This window comes from Salmo salar, chromosome 26 (genome assembly GCF_965601325.2).
Source record: "Salmo salar chromosome 26, fSalSal1, whole genome shotgun sequence".
NCBI classification, from domain to species: domain Eukaryota; kingdom Metazoa; phylum Chordata; class Actinopteri; order Salmoniformes; family Salmonidae; genus Salmo; species Salmo salar.
In genome coordinates, this window is record NC_138316.1 from 15,064,904 (window position 1) to 15,083,889 (window position 18,986).

The 18,986-nt window shown below is 41.3% G+C and overlaps 1 protein-coding gene across 2 annotated transcripts in view; it reads right to left on the reverse strand.

Annotated features, from left to right (window-relative positions):
• Positions 1-11,783: 11,783 nt before the first annotated feature.
• Positions 11,784-18,986, reverse strand: part of cdh16 (cadherin 16, KSP-cadherin) — a 33,243-nt gene continuing 26,040 nt past the window's right edge. For both annotated transcript variants that reach the window (XM_014175513.3, XM_014175512.3), the window contains 3 exons: positions 17,017-17,133; positions 15,459-15,575; positions 11,784-15,162 (listed from right to left, as the gene is read on the reverse strand). In XM_014175513.3, coding sequence (XP_014030988.1) covers positions 15,062-15,162; positions 15,459-15,575; positions 17,017-17,133 — 335 coding nt within the window. In that variant the 3' untranslated portion in view covers positions 11,784-15,061. The remainder of the gene's footprint in view (positions 15,163-15,458; positions 15,576-17,016; positions 17,134-18,986) is intronic.

Here is an 18,986-nt window from a genome sequence, read left to right on the forward strand (position 1 = left end):
CAAGACCTCAGAAAAAAAATTGTGGACCTCCACAAGTCTGGTTCATCCTTGGGAGCAATTTCCAAATGCCTGAAGGTACCACGTTCATCTGTACAAACAATAGTACACAAGTATAAACACCATGGGACCACGCAGCCGTCATACCAGCTCAGGAAGGAGACGCGTTCTGTCTCCTAGAGATGAACGTACTTTGGTGTAAAAAGTGCCAATCAATCCCAGAACAGCAGCAAAAGGCCTTGTGAAGATGCTGGAGGAAACGGGTACAACATTTCTCTGTATATCCACAGTAAAAACGAGTCCTATATCAACATAACCTGAAAGGCCACTCAGCAAGGAAGAAGCCACTGCTCCAAAACCGCCATTAAAAAAAGCCAGACTACGTTTTGCAACTGCACATGGGGACAAAGATCGTACCTTTTTGAGAAATGTCCTCTGGCCTGATGAAACAAAAATAGAACTGTTTGGCCATAATGACCATCGTTATGTTTGGAGGAAAAAGGGGGAGGCTTGCAAGCTGAAGAACTCCATCCCAACCGTGAAGCATGGGGGTGGCAGCATAGTGTTGTGGGGGTGCTTTGCTGCAGGATGGACTTGTGCACTTCACAAAATAAATGGCATCATGAGGAGGAAAAATTCTGTGGATATATTAAAGCAACATCTCAAGACATCAGTCAGGAAGTTAAAGCTGTGGTCGCAAATGGGTCTTCCAAATGGACATTGACCCCAAGCATACTTCCAAAGTTGTGGCAAAATGGCTTAAGGACAACAAAGTCAAGGTATTGGAGTGGCCATCACAAAGCCCTGAGCTCAAGCCTTTAGAAAATTTGTGGGCAGAACTGAAAAAGTGTGTGTGAGCAAGTAGGCCTATAAACCTGACTCAGTTACACCAGCTCTGTCAGGAGGAATGGGCCAAAATTCACCCAACTTATTGTGGGAAGCTTGTGGAAGGCTGCCCGAAACGTTTGACCCAAGTTAAATAATTTAAAGGCAATGCTATCAAAGAACTAATTGAGTGTATGTCAACTTCTGACCCACTGGGAATGTGATGAAATAAATAAAAGCTGAAATAAATCATTCTCTCTACTATTATTCTGACATTTCATATTCTAAAAAGGAAGTGGTGACCCAAGAAAGGGAATTTTCACTAGGATTAAATGTCAGGAATTGTGAAAAACTGAGTTTAAATGTATTTGGCTAAGGTGTATGTAAACTTCCAACTTCAACTGTATGCATGTTACAACAATGTTTGTCTATAACGCCATCTTAGTGCAGCTGCCAATATATTTAAGCACTTTACCCTACAGAGTCATGGACAGTACTGTCTGAGATCACAGAACTGTAAAGGCGCCCGTATTCAAGGTTCGGTTTGCTCCTAGCAGAACTTGGCTAGGCGAAGCGAATGTCTGTGCCTCGCATACTCCCTTAAAAAACACTTTTAAAAATCGGCAATATTACTGGATGTGCCTCCTGAGACGCTGTAGCAACAACATACCCAGTAAAACATCCTCAAAATAGACAGAATGGATCTAAGATCAATCTAGAAATCTGTAATTCATTTGGACATTTTAGCAAAGGAGGTCCTAGTCACGTAATTTTACATCCAACTAAAATGTTTGGTGCAGTATTAGTTGTCTCCCGGTGAATGACCACAAACACTTAATTGAAGAATCCCATTCATTGTTCCAACTCCTAGTAAGAGTAATACTGTTGGCCAATCACCGACGATGGGGTAGACTTCGGCTACTGAACTTCAACGCATCAATAAAATGTTTTGTGTGGGGGGGGAACAGTCGTAAAAAAAACCTGCAGAATACCAAAATGAACAAAAACGTCACAAAATGTAATCATAATATATGCACAAAATGTTTAGACTGGGAACCATATGACAGGCTTTAAGAGTGCTTTGAGCTTTGCTGCCCCATCATCTTGGAACACTTTGCAGAAGGACTTAAAATTGGATCATTTTATTCTGATTGATGATTTTAAATCCTGGATTGGAGGACTACTGACTGCACGTGTTTTAAAACCTGCTCTTTTAAGCTCTCTTATGCAATTGGCAATGTTTTAACTTCCATTAGTTGTTAAGTTGTATGTGTTGTTGTATCTATTTTGTAAATACATGTATGCTGCTCTCTTGGCCAGGGCTCACTTGAAAAAGAGATGGAAATCTCAATGTGACTAACATTCAAAACAAAGCAGCTTTGTGGACATGTGACACGACATTGGATACTCTAGGTGACATCTCGCTCTTTGTAATAGTTTTAGTTTGTGTAACCTTCAGCGTTGTTTTGCCTGTTTTAATTTTGTTATTGTCATTATTGGTCCATCTGCTCTTCAATTGTTTTAAAAGCCTTCATTATTGTGATGTATAGTACATCCACCTCTGTCAACATCTGTCTGTGCGTGTGCTCATCCCTGTGTGTATCTTTGCATTTGGGCATAATGTTTTTGGATGTGCACAGACTGTGGCCCACAGGGCTCTGTGAAGGGAGAGCTTCTGTCAGGACCGGCGTAGCTCCATGATGTCAGCAGAGGAAAGGGAGAAAGATTTGAAGGAGATCTGAGCAGCGGCAGCCTTCACAACTGCCAGGCTCAACTTTTAATGGAGCTATCTGTGCTTCTGTTGTTACTGGGACAGAGCCATCAGATTAGAACCACCGATAGTCCCCTCACTGTGAGAGGTACTGTGAAGCTTGGTCTTTCAAATTAAAGAGCCGTTGGAAAGGGGGTCAGAGGGTGAGGGAGCGAGGGGTTTAAAGAGGGGGCTTGTGTAAATGGAAAAAGTGAGTTCAAGATCTGCATTTGTCATTTCAAATGACGCAACTAGGTTCTCTCTCTCTCGCTCATATCCCAAAACAAACAGATGAGTAAGGAAGAGTCTTCGCTGTCTGCTTTGCCTCTAATCTTTTTTAGTCAGTCAAATAGACCGACCTACTATAGCTCCCATTATGATGATATCAAGCAATATCATATTCATGTAGCCAGGTGTACTGTAGTTTGAAGTGTATGCATTGATTGCATGCATAGTACATTTTTTTACATTTTTGTCATTTAGCAGACGCTCTTATCCAGAGCGACTTACAGTAGTGAATGCATACATTTCATAATTTTTTTGCTGGCCCCCCGTGGGAATCGAACCCACAACCCTGGTGTTGCAAACACCACGCTCTACCAACTGAGCTACAGGGAAGGCTGATCAGTATGAACCTTGAAGCCTTATGCCTGGCCGCTCCCCCATCCTGGGAAAAATATGATTTGTCCCCCCCAATATATCACTGAAACATAACTATGTAATTTAAATAATATTAATAATACGCAATGAAAGCAATTGTGCTGATTATAGACACTTAATAGCTCGTTTTTAAGTTTCAAAAGATTGCGACCCCCCCACCCTTTGCCTCACAATGGTTTGATCCACTGCCAGTTCCTTAGCTTGCGAGGTAACGTAGAGGTCGTATCTACTGTCTGAAAGGCACTCAATGCACGTAACTGACGTGAGGTTAATCCAGTCAATCGCGCACACACACTAGCTGAATATGCAGAGCTAGCGCGCAAATATTAACTATTAAGCTAGCTAGTACCTATTCCATTTATGTGGCGTCGTCAAAGATGGAATCTTTGCTATCGTCAATTTATTCCAAGATCAGCATGCATGTAAGTTAGTGCTTCAAAGTCCCTGTGATAAGGTTAGCGATAAACTGAACAGAACTACACTCTCTTCTACCATTGTTTTAAATATATTTAATAGTCTCGTTGCAAAAGCTAAATTGTCGCAAGGGAACTTTTATTTATATATTTTATTTCACCTTTATTTAACCCGGGTAGCAAAGATTATAGCAAACACCACTGAATTGGTGCTCGCTAGCTTTGCAAATTCAGCTATTGTTAGAAGCCAGCCAATATGAAACAAACGATTAAAATTACAAAAGGTTGCAGCATATGTTGTGTAAATGGTGAACTCATACAGCTGTCAACTCTTGTCACTGCAATCCGTTTCACATTTGCTAGCTACCTTTTAGATCGAAGCCCATATAGAATGATAGAAAATAAGATGATAGAAGCCCATCTCCTACTGTAAATAACCTACATACTGTGTGTGTGTAGCCAACCAGGTAGAAAAATGGCAGAAAAATGGCAGAAAAAAGACGGACATCAGAGTATTTTTCAGTACACCAAAACGCAAAGTAAGAACCCTCGTAGCCTAATATCTCAAAGACTAGTTGATAAAATGTTCATAAGAAAGAAATGAAATTCTAATGGAAATGTTTCACAATGATGTCATTAGGCAGAGCAGGCAACAGATGGCACACAGACAGCAGAGTTGGGGACAGATATGCAGGGACAGACTGGCAGAGACAGGGAGTCTCAGGTAAGTTTGTTGAGTCTTTGTTTGGCAACATTATGAAAGGTTCTCAATTTTTTTTACTTGTAAAATAGGAACATAATTGGAAAATGCCATGGATACCCCCACTCTCAACTTAAACTGGTGACTGAACTAAGATTTGTTAAAGGCAATGGTATTGCTGTTGTGATTAGTTGTGTAGTTTTGGGTACCGGTAGTTAGGAGTACGGCAAACACCTTATTTCTTTGGTTCCTCAATATACATTTACCATATTAAACGTAGGCTATGTGTTACAGCACTACTTTTGGTGTCCCCCTCAGGAATTGCTCTTGAGAAAATTTCATGTAATTGTCCCCTCCAAAGTTGATATCAGATTTTCGCCCCTGGGCTGGCCTATCTTGAATTTCCCTTGTAGTAGGAGTTGAAATATCATACAGACTGCCTGTGCCTTGTTCTGAGTGGAATTGCCCACACAGAGACAAAGCATCACATCCCACACAGCTCAAGGCTGCTTCTCCTTGTGATCTTACATGTTGGCACTCCACTGGTGGGCACTACACACTCCACAGACTCAGACAGTGGGCGAATAGTGTGGGATACTACTGTATGTCAGTGTGACTGTGGAGCAGCTTAGCTCAGGTGTTACTCTTCTACTATCACATACTGAACGAGTGAGCTGGAGGTGCTGGGAAGAGTGGGCGGCCATGTTGGATAAAATGAGCAACTCTTGCTCTTTTGTAGTGTGGCTGAGCTGAGTTGAGCCATCAGTAAGCCTTGAGAGGAGATGTGAGTGACTGTGGAGACTGACTCTGTGGGTGACAGTGCACTGCAAAGGAGTACGTGTGGGACTAGGAGAGAGGGGTTTGTGTAGGCAGGTTGTGTAGGCAGCAAGTGACTGTTCAGGGTGTTTGTAGTGCTTGAAATCAATTTATGTGCTGTGTTTTGTTCTAGGCAATTATCGATGACGGTGATGGGAATGGGCATAATATGGGAATAATATGGGGGGAAAAAAGAAAGAAAGATTGTAATTAACATGGTTATTCATAATTGGAGACAAAAAGCATTATGAGTGTTGTGGGACAATTCTAGGTTTTGTTCAGTGTTTTAAAAGAACAGCGGCAGGCCATGCGGAGTGCAGCATTTAATGAGTGATAGTGCACAGTCACATGTGTTGTGTTCCCACAGCATGCTCTCATTATGATGAATTGCACTGACTGCTTTCCTTTCTAGTGAAGTCCAAACCTCTGTCTGTTACTATAGGAGCAGATGGGAGGAATCTAAAATGGATTTTCTGTTTTACTGGGGGTTGTCTCACTAAATTACGATTCTTTCTTGACAGACGCAACATTGAGTAGATGGCCAGACCAGCGCACATGGAATACGGGTCTGGGTGCAGAGATCGCTAAATTACAGACATACACATACTGCATGTTGTACTGTATGTGGTATGTGTTGGACATGCCGGCAAAAGCTAGCCTTGCTGAGGTCCCTTCTCATGCTCATGATTCTTTTCATAGCACCCATTCAGAGCATTGTTCTGGCTTCCCAAAGAAAGCTGCTTAGCTCACAATGTCCCCATCCTAATGTGAGCCATGTGATTTAATGAAACCATTGTCCCTGAACAACCTTCCCTCTCTCCACAGCCCTCCACTCCTCTCCTCTTCTCTCTCCACCTAGCTGTGAATCACACGGGTAGGCCTACTTTCTTCCCTCCCTGCCATGTAATCACGCCGCTCTTTTGTGAAGTGAAAATATCACAAAAGAGCGGCGTGATTTTTAAGAAAAAATATGAATGATACTCTTCTTGGCATTATGTACAGTCGTGGCCAAAAGTTTTGAGAATGACACAAATATTAATTTTCACAAAGTTTACTGCTTCAGTGTCTTTAGATATTTTTGTCAGATGTTACTATGGAATACTGAAGTATAATTACAAACAATTCCATAAGTGTCAAAGGCTTTTATTGACAATTAAATGAAGTTGATGCAAAGAGTCAATATTTGCAGTGTTGACCCTTCTTTTTCAAGACCTCTGCAATCCGCCCTGGCATGCTGTCAATTAACTTCTGGGCCACATCCTGACTGATGGCAGCTCATTCTTGCATAATCAATGCTTGGAGTTTGTCAGATTTTGTGGGTTTTTGTTTGTCCACCCGCCTCTTGAGCATTGACCGCAAGTTCTCAATGGGATTAAGGTCTGGGGAGTTTCCTGGCCATGGACCCAAGTTATAACTTTTGCCTTATGGCAAGGTGCTCCATCATGCTGGAAAAGGCATTGTTCGCCACCAAACTGTTCCTGGATGGTTGGGAGAAGTTGCTCTCGGAGGATGTGTTGGTACCATTCTTTATTCATGGCTGTGTTCTTAGGCAACATTTTGACTGAGCCCACTCCCTTGGCTGAGAAGCAACCCCACACATGAATGGTCTCAGGATGCTTTACTGTTGGCATGACACAGGACTGATGGTAGCGCTCACCTTGTCTTCTCCGGACAAGCTTTTTTCCGGATGCCCCAAACAATCGGAAAGGGGATTCATCAGAGAAAATGACTTTACCCCAGTCCTCAGCAGTCCAATCCCTGTACCTTTTGCAGAATATCAGTCTGTCCCTGATGTTTTTCCAGGAGAGAATTGGCTTCTTTGCTGCCCTTCTTGACACCAGCCATCCCCCAAAAGTCTTCACCTCACTGTGCATGCAGATGCACTCACACCTGCCTGCTACCATTCCTGAGAAAGCTCTGTACTGGTGGTGCCCCGATCCCGCAGCTGAATCAACTTTAGGAGACGGTCCTGGCGCTTGCTGGACTTTGGGCACCCTGAAGCCTTCTTCACAACAATTGAACCGCTCTCTTTGAACTTCTTGATGATCCAATATATGGTTGATTTAGGTGCAATCTTACTGGCAGCAATATCCTTGCCTGTGAAGCTCTTTTTGTGCAAAGCAATGATGATGTCATGTGTTTCCTTGCAGGTAACCATGGTTGACAGAGGAAGAACAATGATTCCAAGCACCACCCTCCTTTTGAAGCCTCCAGTCTGTTATTCAAACTCAATCAGCATGACAGAGTGATCTCCAGCCTTGTCCTCGTCAACACTCACACCTGTGTTAACGAGAGAATCAGCTGGTCCTTTTTTGGCTGAAATGCAGTGGAAATGTTTTTGGGCGATTCACTTCATTTGCATGGCAAAGAGGGACTTTGCAATTAATATCAATTCATCTGATCACTCTTCATAACATTCTGGAGTATATGCAAATTGCCATCATACAAACTGAGGCAGCAGACTTTGTGAAAATTTATATTTGTGTCATTCTCAAAACTTTTGGCCACGACTGTAGTAGTTGACTGAGGAGAAAAAGGCTTGTCATGGCATACAATTAAGGCATTATGTGATCTACAGGAGGGTTACAATAATCAAACAACAAACCAAAACGCTCTCCATGTATTCATCCCACTTATTTCACTGGAAATAATCATGGATCACGATTATCTGTAACCTTTTACCTATCACAACATTATATTGTATGTTGTGAGATGTTGTAGCTCATCACAGTGGCTTTTTCCATGTTCTACTATTCATCTGACTGAGTACAATAAGAAGTGCTAGACCAAAAGCTAAGCTAATTGTATTAGCAAAGCCAAGCAGTAGCATTCTCACAGGGTGGCCAATACTGACTGCCTTAATGCAATTACACAAAGGTCTATTCCATAGCCCACGCCTGCAACACTACTTTGATAGGGAAGATGCAGAGGCCATTATCTGCTATATGAATTTAAACGTCTCTGCCTCTCTGTGAATTATCCTGTACTACGTCACAAGTCAAAAGGCTTCAAGATCCAAATGAATTAAGAGCACCATCCACATCTCGTCCACCACATCGCCATCCCGCAGATAGCATGAGTGACGCACAGACCTTGTCTAACCTGTTGCTTACTTCCAGAAACAAACCTCCAAATTGGTTATTTTTCATACACAAAGAGTGAAAAGAAATCACACGGACTCAGACATAAAGTTCGTACAAGCTGTTCCTAAGTGTTCTTCAGCGGTCTAACAGGCAGTAATGTACTTCTCTCTTTTCAAAATACTTTCTGCTCCTTCTCTGTTGCTTGGCAAATAATGCCTAAAGTGGGTCTGGAGACTGGAGAGTGCCTTTTCTTTAGCTGCCTACTTACACACCTCTGTGCTTTGATGAAGTGATGACCTTGCTCTACTGTAGCACAATGCAAACGTCACATGCAATGTTACGTGAACGGGCGCCGTGGAAATGACTGTAAAATCATTACGAAATACAAATCCATAATTTGGAGTGTACATATTCTTGTAGTATACATTCTTTTGCCTGTCGTTTTCTTCAGAAGTGGTGATAGCAATGGTTTTAGGCTACTTTGATATTGTTGTATGAGGGCAGGACACCGACCTGGTTTCTGGAGTAAACCCCTCCTGTGCCAGTGCCCAGCCCCCTTAGGCAGAATCCGTTTCTGTCGCTAAATTGGACCTTATTGGAGCCAAACCATGCCTTTCTGTTTCTGGGAAGGCTATGACGTTGTGAGGAGCAGCTGGGGACAGCGGGATATGTTGGATATAGTTCAATGCAGCACAACAACAGTTAGTCTACCAGAGAGCAGAGGCAGCCAGCTGGAGCATGAGGTTCACTATCATGCAATCCAATACCTCAGTAACTTTTTCAATGTTTCCTGTCACTGAGTGTTTACAAGTTAATCTGGAAAGACCTTGAATAGCCAGGGCTTCTCATAGGTAGGACACTAATAGGAATAAGAAGAGGATCAATTATAACTAGGTGTTTTGTCAGCGAATCCAATCATGTTGTAATCAAAATGCTAAAATTCAGACAACCTGTTTCTTGATTTCATGTTTCTTGTTTTGAATTGTATTCAAATGAGACTAATAAAACGCAGACACATTTGAAGGAGAGTAGTTATTTTCTGCAGACATATTCTGTGTGTTGCAGAGCAGACCCAAATCACAACCCCAAAATTGTCCCTTTCACAAACCCACAGGAGATGATTAAATATCCATCAGATCAGGGAAATTACAGGTTTCCTGGTAGAGAGAGAAATGCTTTTCATATTCTGTCTTCTAACCTTCAGTCGACTTCTGTAATCTTGCCCGTTGTAAACAGGCCGGTGCAGTGGAGGTAGGTGGAGAGGGGCTAAGTGGCCAAAGCCCTATTAAATTAATCAAGGCAGCGGCCCTCTCTTTCTGAGAGATTAAGTGGGTTTATAAATAGGCGGTGATGGTAAATTCCTTCCAAGTGTGTAACTTTCTATCTGTCCAGAGTTTTGTCAGAATTGGCAGCGGTGAGAGCAGCTAATTTTCACGCTGCTGCCAAGGCTGGCATGGCATCCCTTTAAGGTCATTCACTTCCTGCTCTTACCAACTGAACAGGGCAGCAGATAGACAGTAGAAGTGGGTCCCCCACTCATGGCAGAGGTAAAGCCCAGCAGAGGTACCCCAGGGATTCCCTAACGAAACATTCAGTATGGCAGCTTTTAAACTGTCTCAGGAACACTTGTTAGGTTCTATAATGGTACTGTGATGTCAAACTTTCCCAGTGCTTGACTTGGACTGAAATAGGTTCCGGGACTCATTTTGGTTTACGGTACTGTTTATATTTAGGTGCAGGAGCTCCACAATACTTTTGAGCTAATATTTTATAAGAGGAACAGGAGTTCAAGCAGTAGAACATTTGAGGTGCCGGTACTCACCTCTGGTGAGCTCCTGCTCAAGTTGAGCACTGAACTTTCCTACATGCTGCTGAAATACAAATAACCCCCATTACAGGTGAGCACATTATCATGTTTGACCAAAGTCAAATTGCTCACTGAGAGAATTCAAAATATACTTTTTAAAATAGGGGTTAAGTGACCCAGCAATGGAAACAGTACAGAATGCAAGCAAAGTCACAAAGCATCCATATGTGGTGCATTACCTCTCATTTTCCTTGAGCCAGTTGGCGGGGACAGGTCAAAAAATGTCTCCTTCATACATGTCCCTGCCCCATAGCCAGCTGAACCACTCTGGTCCACAGAGACGCAGAATCTGGGCACAGAGAGGCTAATAATAGAGCAACAGTCCCTCACAGCCATACTAAAGCTTGACCCTATGTCAAAAGCAGGCTCGTTGGGCCTTTTCTACAGGGCTTTTGTGGTTATTCTGATTCCGAAGTACGTAAGCGTATGCTGTTTTTAGCTGGGTCACGTGTATTAGTTCCAGTGTAATTCCCTTGTGTATTATTCCATGCACATGTACTGTTGGCTACTATTAGAAGACAACATGGAGGAGCATCTTGCCTACCTGTTGTATATATGGTACACTGGATTGAAATGTTATTTTTAAACGTCTTTTTTTTAAACGGCTTTCCTGTTGTTGTTATTGTGTTTTTCCTAGTACAGCCTAGTACGCCTGTGGAGCATTGTGGAACACGGCTGAGCAGAGTGCCTGTGAACTCCTTCCTGCTTTGATACACCACAGCCCATTAACCCTGCTTGGGAGATTATATCGCTAACCCATCTGCTGACCTGCACACAGATGTATACATGAATAGCTATTGTCTCAGTGTCCACATAAACCAGATGCATGACAGGGAATAATGTGGCTGCTGGTCTTTGTTTTAAGGGCCGCCAACGGAGCTTGGGCCAATTGCCCCAAGGGAAAATGCACCATTAGAAAACCATAATGCATCGACTTGGCTAGACATCTTTCCTTTTTAGTATAAAATTATGTTGGTTGCCGCTGGGCGTCATTCAGTGGACCTTGAGCATTGGGCTATTTATGGCATCCCCCGGGTCTATTTATAGCCCAGGACGCTTGTCAGGTCATCAAGTTCACGTATGCTATTGTCATCATCCTGTAAATTGGAGGCACCTTGCTAAATGGGATTAAGACTGCTCTCTGGATAATCCTGGCTGTCCTCTTACATGTATAACCATTTTGAGGTGGTTATTATAGATCCACAGGGGATGGAATGATTAAAGGCCCAGTGCATTCAAAAACGTGATTTCCTGTGTTTTATATACATTTCCACACTATAGGGTTGGAATAATACTGTGAAATTGTGAAAATGATGATAATGCCATTTTAGTGGTTTCTAGAGCTGTTAAAAAAGACCCCTGAAATTTCAGCTTGTTTTGGTGGGTTAATTAGTTAATAGACCAATAAGAAAGAGAATTCCAAACCTCTCTGCCAATAATAACTACTTTTCAGTTATCCCCTCCCCACTCAGACCACTCTGACAGTCCTAGCAAAATTCTTGCTTGAAAAATTGCTCTTTACTAAGAAGCTATTTTTGTTATTTTATGCCATTTTATTAGAAAACCATAAAAGTAAGGTACGTACAGGGTATTAAACCTGGGATTGCTTTAACAATACATCAACCTCGATGTGGTTAAGCCTTCTAAAAAGCATTGTGAATGAACAGTAGGCTTCTCTTTTCAATAGTTTTATTACAATGTGAAATGTGATCAATGGAATGATATGGTGCGAAGAATAGATAAAAATTTGGCATCGTGCATTTTAATTACAAGGTTTAAAATCAACATTAAACAGGAAAAACCTACTGATTCTTACAAATCATTACATGTCAATATTTGAAATAGATAAAATAGCTACATGCTAAAATAACTACATGTAACATCCCTATAATGCATAGCAGTATGACGCAATCTTAATTAATGATAATATTGTAATTGCGAGAAAAACTAAGTATTGTGTGTGTTACAAAATATGACAGATATTATAACTAAAATGCAACAAATGTCTCATAAATGCTGTAGATAAGCAATGCCAAAATTCTACAACTTGGGTGGTTCTTGAATTGCGGTGGCATTTAAAACCATCATAAACACTTTAAAATGACGAATAGTTACATTTCAAACATGTTTTTGTCAATGATAACATATAATACAAGCCATTTATACTGCCTTTATGTTTATGCATTGTTTAAAGTATTTAGGGCTAGCAAATTGCCTTGTCCCAGTTGTGACCCAGTAGAGTTGCAGTCAGAGTCATATATTAAGGGAGTTCAGACAGGTTTTTAGAACGGACGCCATGTTTGTTTCAACTTTCCAGTTTTCTTAGTCGTATGTATGGGATACGCATGTTATACATAATATACATTGTCCAACAACATACTCGTTAGCGCCTTTATTCACAATATTTTGGTGATGTAACTATACGAGAGCATCTCCGACAATTCCCTATGAAATGACCCACCCCTCATGACAAAGTACTACTGAATTACTACACAAAACCTATTTGTGCAGTAGTGACTATGTAGAGTCTTGTAGGGAGTGTGTAGTGAATGTGTAGACTATGCACTACTCAAGATACACAAGTAGAGTTTTGTAGTATTCAGTAGGAAAACAGTAGTGTTTCCAGTAGTAATCAGGTATACATTTTTACTACTTGATGTTGATAAATAAGTAGTCAAAACATTACAGCTTTACTACACAGGCTTGTCTATAGCAGTCAAGTAGAGTTTTTACAACTTGATGTTGGTAATGAATAAGTATCACAACACTACAACCAGACTACCCCGGTTTTTCGCGACCGCAAAAGAAGACAAAACAGGAAGTCGTAGCTACTGTTTTTGACAATCCCGAATGTAATCATCTTCCACCCTTCGTAATCCAGTCTTTCATAGCCGTTATGCTGGCACCATCTTTTATATTTTATGAAAACGTTCATGTCGTTGTTTAGCCATTTATATAACTTTTTACTACATCAAAAAGATTGCTAGCCGTATTAGCCATTAGCCATTGTCATAGAGATGTATTGAGTTTAGCCTAGTTGTTTGCTAGCCACATTGAAATGTAGATATGTAGCCTCTGTTTTTGTCATGCTAGTTAATTAGTATGTGTGTTTGTATGCAAATGTTGGGTATGTTCATATTGGTATACTTACCCATTCTACTTAACTATTTTGACATAAGAAGACTGGAGACCATTGTTGGTAAAATTAACATCGTTTATCAAATGTTTTTCTGTGTTGTCTTATGTGACCCCTGTTAGCTGATGATTGATAATGGCTTATAATTGGTTGTCTCTTCTGCTTGTCTGTATTTTCTAAAAGGTTACGGGGTGGAGAAATGTTGCTGCAACAAAAAAAGAGGATCTGAAGATAGTTAAGTCAACGCTGAATGAAGACAAGGCCTCAAATGGATTAACAAAAAAGTGTAAATGTGTAATTTAATATGTAATTAATGTAATACAAATACAAAATGTATATATAATTGTTTGATGATATAACTACATTTAGAAACTGTTGTGTAATAGATACCCAAAAGCTCAGTAGTTACACAGTAGTCATTAAGAGAGAATTATGTAGTGATTTGAGTAGGAAATATGTTGTGTTCACCAGTCATGAAACGTCCCAATTTATCACTCATTACTACTTAAATTACTACATAAATCACTACTGGTTTACTACACATCTCAATAGCAATCAAGTAGTAAAATCAGTAGGTTTTGTGTAGTAATTCAGTAGTACTTTTTCACGAGGGATCTGTAAACAAGCAAAACAGAGCAGCAATTTTCACAGACGTTTTTAATTATTAGCATTCTGAATAATGTGTATCCAAGTCTTTACTGTGTTGTGGTGTCAGCAAATTGCATATCCGCTTTCGCTGGACATCTTCATAGGTTTTTAAAAACTATCAGAAATAAACATTACAACGTGAAAGCGTTGATTATCACTTAGCAATGGCTATGGAGCAAAAAGTGTCTCTCTCAGAGCGTTCCGACAGAAATTACATTGGCCAAACTCTCGCTATATACAGTATACTGTATGGCTCTGGTTGTTGTGACATGTTTTGGGGGATTTAGAGATATCTATCTATTATTTTGAATGCTAGAAAGTAAACAAAAGTATTAAACATACTGTAAAGATCTATAAAAACAGTAGGATATTAAAAAAAAACGTTTTTTACTAATATAATGTGACCCTCCCTCAGTTTTATGTCATTGGTGTTACTGCCTCGAAAATCATTCATTACGTAAGGGATAATCAACGAGAGGCATGCGTTCTACGCAAAATAATGAACAACTTGGAAGGTGTGTTCCACGACACACAAGCGTATTCCCTCTAGTGAGCATTCCCTCCAGTGGCAAACTGTAAACGGGGGAGTGGTCTATTAAATAACATTACAATCATACCCTTTTAGTATATCATACATTTGAGGATTCCATTGATCATTTGATGTATCTAAATCCAAAGTCTTGCTTGGTGTTACTCGATTTAAATGAAGGAAAATTACATTGTGAGCAGAATTATTACTCATATCACTTTAGTAAGTGATTTTTAAAGGGTTAATGGCCTTAGATTTTAGTATACATGGCCTCCATTTCAGAAAATCCTCATTTACCTCAAATGTATCATTGGTGTTATCGTGATTGGTGTTACTACTCCTACTGATGGTACAATGTTATCATAATGGTGAAAATTATTTAATGTCATTAAGCTGCCATTAGTTGATTTATACTGGGAAGATGTGCCCAAATACATTTACTATAAATAAAAAAAAATCTAGAAAAATGAAGTGCATTTTTTCCCAAATGCTCTGCCCAAATACCACCGCAATATAAGAACTACCCACTAGGTAAATACTATGCACAGTACTGAATAAACATTCTCACTATATCATTGCTCTACTATCATGGCCCTGTCCATATGGGCAAAGTCGGAGACATATGCAGGCAGTACCCTCACAGTGAGATCCTCAGGGGTTCTCTCTCCTGATTGGTTTTGTTCGGCGGTTTAGGGTTCTGGTAGGACAGCCTCACAAACACAACGATTAGAATGATTCCTGGGACAAATAAGAAAGATAAAATTAGGCCATACATACTAAAATATCCCATGACTAACTCAAATGTAAGATCCTGAAAAAGATCCTAAGTGAACTCAGATCATCTTGACCCAAAATTACACAAAGGACCATTTTGCTTATACTTCAGGCTCGGTTTCTGTACAAGCACTTTGTGACAACTGCTGATGTAAAACGCGCTTTAGAAATACATTTGATTGATTGATTGACTTGGCCATTTTAACTTGGTAGCTTAATTAAAGGTGTTCAGTCTACAATCCAACAGCAGCTACTCTTACCTATGACCCCCAGGGTTCCCAGTAGGATGCCGACGGTGGACTGGACGGTTGGCATGCCTTGCAGCTGCTTAGCGGCGGTCCTGCAGTTTCCTCTCACATTGCATGGACACACCGTCACTGTGATTTAAGACATAGTCAACACAACTCACAAAGTACAGGGACATATTCAGCACTCGTAAGCACATTACAGATACCCTGAGCAGACCACGATGACAGGGAGAGAACATCTCTATGCCCCTGAGGCCTCAGGGTTTTACTAAATCAGTTCGGTGTGCTGTAGAGGGGGATCACTAGGCAGAGACAGGGGGAAAGGATGGACCTGCGGTACATCCTGTCATGAGACTGAGTCAGTCTGAACACAATGTCTCAGGATGACCAGTACTCTCTTCCAACATGCTGCCATTCATCAGGCATATAGGGAAACACATCTACAGGGATCTATGAGATGTCCTTTTCTATTTTAATTTACTAGGCAAGTCAGTTAAGAACAAATTCTTATTTTCAATGATGGCCTAGGAACAGTGGGTTTAACTGCCTTGTTCAGGGGCAGAACGACATATTTTTACCTTGTCAGCTCAGGGATTTGATATTGCAACACTTCGGTTACTAGTCCAACGCTCTAACCACTAGGCTACCCTGCCACCCCAGAGCAGATGCTGTCAACCAGATTGAGTTGTGGAGATATTCTGAGGGGTGGTAGGGCCAGGAGTAAACACATGAACACAGACCCAACATACTGTATGCCCAACCCACTCCTATTTGTTTTCAGAGAAAGGACAGACATTAATTACAGAGTAATTACAGCTGCAACATCCCAGTGTGAAAGGAATGCCCAGTAGTGACATTGATTGTAAACACTGCATGTTTCTTTTGATAGTTCAATTGTCCATCGACATGACTGTAATAACAGCACAGCTACCAGAGCAAACAATGGTGGTGCTGACAGAAATGTATATTCTACTGAAAGGAAAAGACAACAAATAATGGCCATCTATTATTGTGACAAAATCAAAGTTACAGTTGTAATACATGAGAAATTATACTGCGTAGAGCAATATATTCTGGTTCAACCATACAGTTGAAGTCGGAAGTTTACATACACTTAGGTTGGAGTCATTAAAACTCGTTTTTCAACCAATCCTATAGAACATTTGTGGGCAGAACTGAAAAAGTGTGCGCGAGCAAGGAGGCCTACAAACCTGACTCAGTTACACCAGCTCTGTCAGGAGGAATGGGCCAAAATTCACCCAACTTATTGTGGGAAGCTTGTGGAAGGCTACCCGAAACGTTTGACCCAAGTTTAACAATTTAAAGTCAATGCTAACAAATACTAATTGAGTGTATGTAAACTTCTGGCCCACTGGGAATGTGATGAAAGAAATAAAAGCTGAAATAAATCATTCTCTCTACTATTATTCTGACATTTCACATTCTTAACTGACCTAAAACAGGGAATTTTACTAGGATTAAATGTCAGGAAGTGTGAAAAACTGAGTTTAAATATATTTGGCTAAGGTGTATGTAGACTTCCGACGTCGACTGTATCAACATGCGTCACCTGGCAGGTTGATGAAGGTGCTCCTGGGAGGAGAGCTGCTGTCAGAGATGGTGAAGGGGACCGTGTAGACCTCAGGAGACAGGTATGGGATGTTCAGGGACAGGTTGGTATGGGTGTCTGGGGAAAGACAGATATTACATTGGTAGCCTATGGTAAACCTTTAGGACAAAAGTTTATTGGGCTCCATAACTTTTACATTTTCTGCACGTATTCTTGGTCAAATTAAATAATTGTTCACATAACCTTTCCTAGAATCATACACTATATATACAAAAGTATGTGGACACCCCTTCAAATGAGTGGATTCTGCAATGTCAGCCACACCTGTTGCTGACCGGTGTAAAAAATTTAGCATACAGCCATGCGATCTCCATACACAAACATTAGCAGTAGAATGGCCTTACTGAAGAGCTCAGTGACTTTCAACGTGGCACTGTCATAGGATGCCACCTTTCCAACAAGACAGTTCATCAAATTTCTGCCCTGCTAGAGCTCCCCAGGTCAAATGTAAGTGCTGATATTGTGAAGTGGAAACCTCTAGGAGCAACAACAGCTCAGCCTCGATGTGGTAGGCCACACAAGCTCACAGAACGGGACGGCCGAGTACTGAAGCGCATAACACATCAAATTTGTCTGTCCTCTGTAGATGGGGGATCACCAGGCAGACTGGGCTGAGACCATGCTGCGACAGGGGGAGAGGGTGCACCTGCGGCCCATCCTACCCTGAGACTGAGTCAGTCTGAACACAATGTCTCAGGATGACCAGTACTCTATTCCAACATGCTGCCAAACATCAGGCAACATGCTGCCAAACATCAGGGAAACAAATCTACAGGGATCTATTAGATGTCCTTTTCTATTTACAGAGCAGATGCTGTCAACCAGATTGAGTTGTGGAGATATTCTGAGGGGTGGGAGGGCAAGGAGAAAACACATGAACACAGACCCAGCATATGCCAAATCCACTCTTATTTGTTTTCAGAGAAAGGACAGACATTAATTACAGAGTAATAACAGCTGCAACATCCCAGCGTGAAAGGAAAGCACAGAAGGGACATTGATTGTAAACACTGCATGTTTCTTTTGATAGTTCAATTGTCCATCGACATGACTGTAATAACAGCACAGCTACCAGAGCAAACAATGGTTGTCCTGACAGAAATGTATATTCTACTGAAATGAATGGATGAAAAATAATGGCCATCTATTATTGTGTCCTTTGTTGCAACACTCACTCCCGAGTTCCAAATTGCCTCTGGAAGCAATGTCAGCACAAGAACTGTTCGTCTGGAGCTTCATGAAATGGGTTTCCATCATTCTCTGGAGTGATGAATCACGCTTCACCATCTGGCAGTACAACAGACTAATCTGGGTTTGGCGGATGCCAGGAAAACGCTACCTGCCCCAATACATAGTGCCAACTGTACAGTTTGGTGGAGGAGGAATAATGGTCTGGGGCTGTTTTTCATGGTTCGGGCTAGGCCCCTTAGTTCCAGTGAAGGGAAATCTTAACGCTACAGCATGCAATGACAATCTAGACAATTCTGTGCTTCCAACTTTGTGGCAACAGTTTGGGGAAGGCACTTTACTGTTTCAGCATGACAATGCCCCCGTGCACAAAGCGAGGTCCATACAGAAATGGATTGTCGAGATTGGTGTGGAAGAACTTGACTGTCCCGCACAGAGCCCTGACCTCAACCCCATCGAACACCTTTGGGATGAATTGGAACACCGACTGCGAGCCAGGCCTAATTGCCCAACATCAGTGCTCGACCTCACTAATGCTCTTGTGGCAGAATGGAAGCAAGTCCTCGCAGCAATGTTACAACATCTAGTGGAAAGCCTCCCAAGAAAACTGGAGGCTATTATAGCAGCAAAGGGGGGACAACTCCATATTAATGACCATGATTTTGGAATGAGATGTTCGACGAGCAGGTGTCCACATACTTTTGGTCATGTAGTGTAATTTT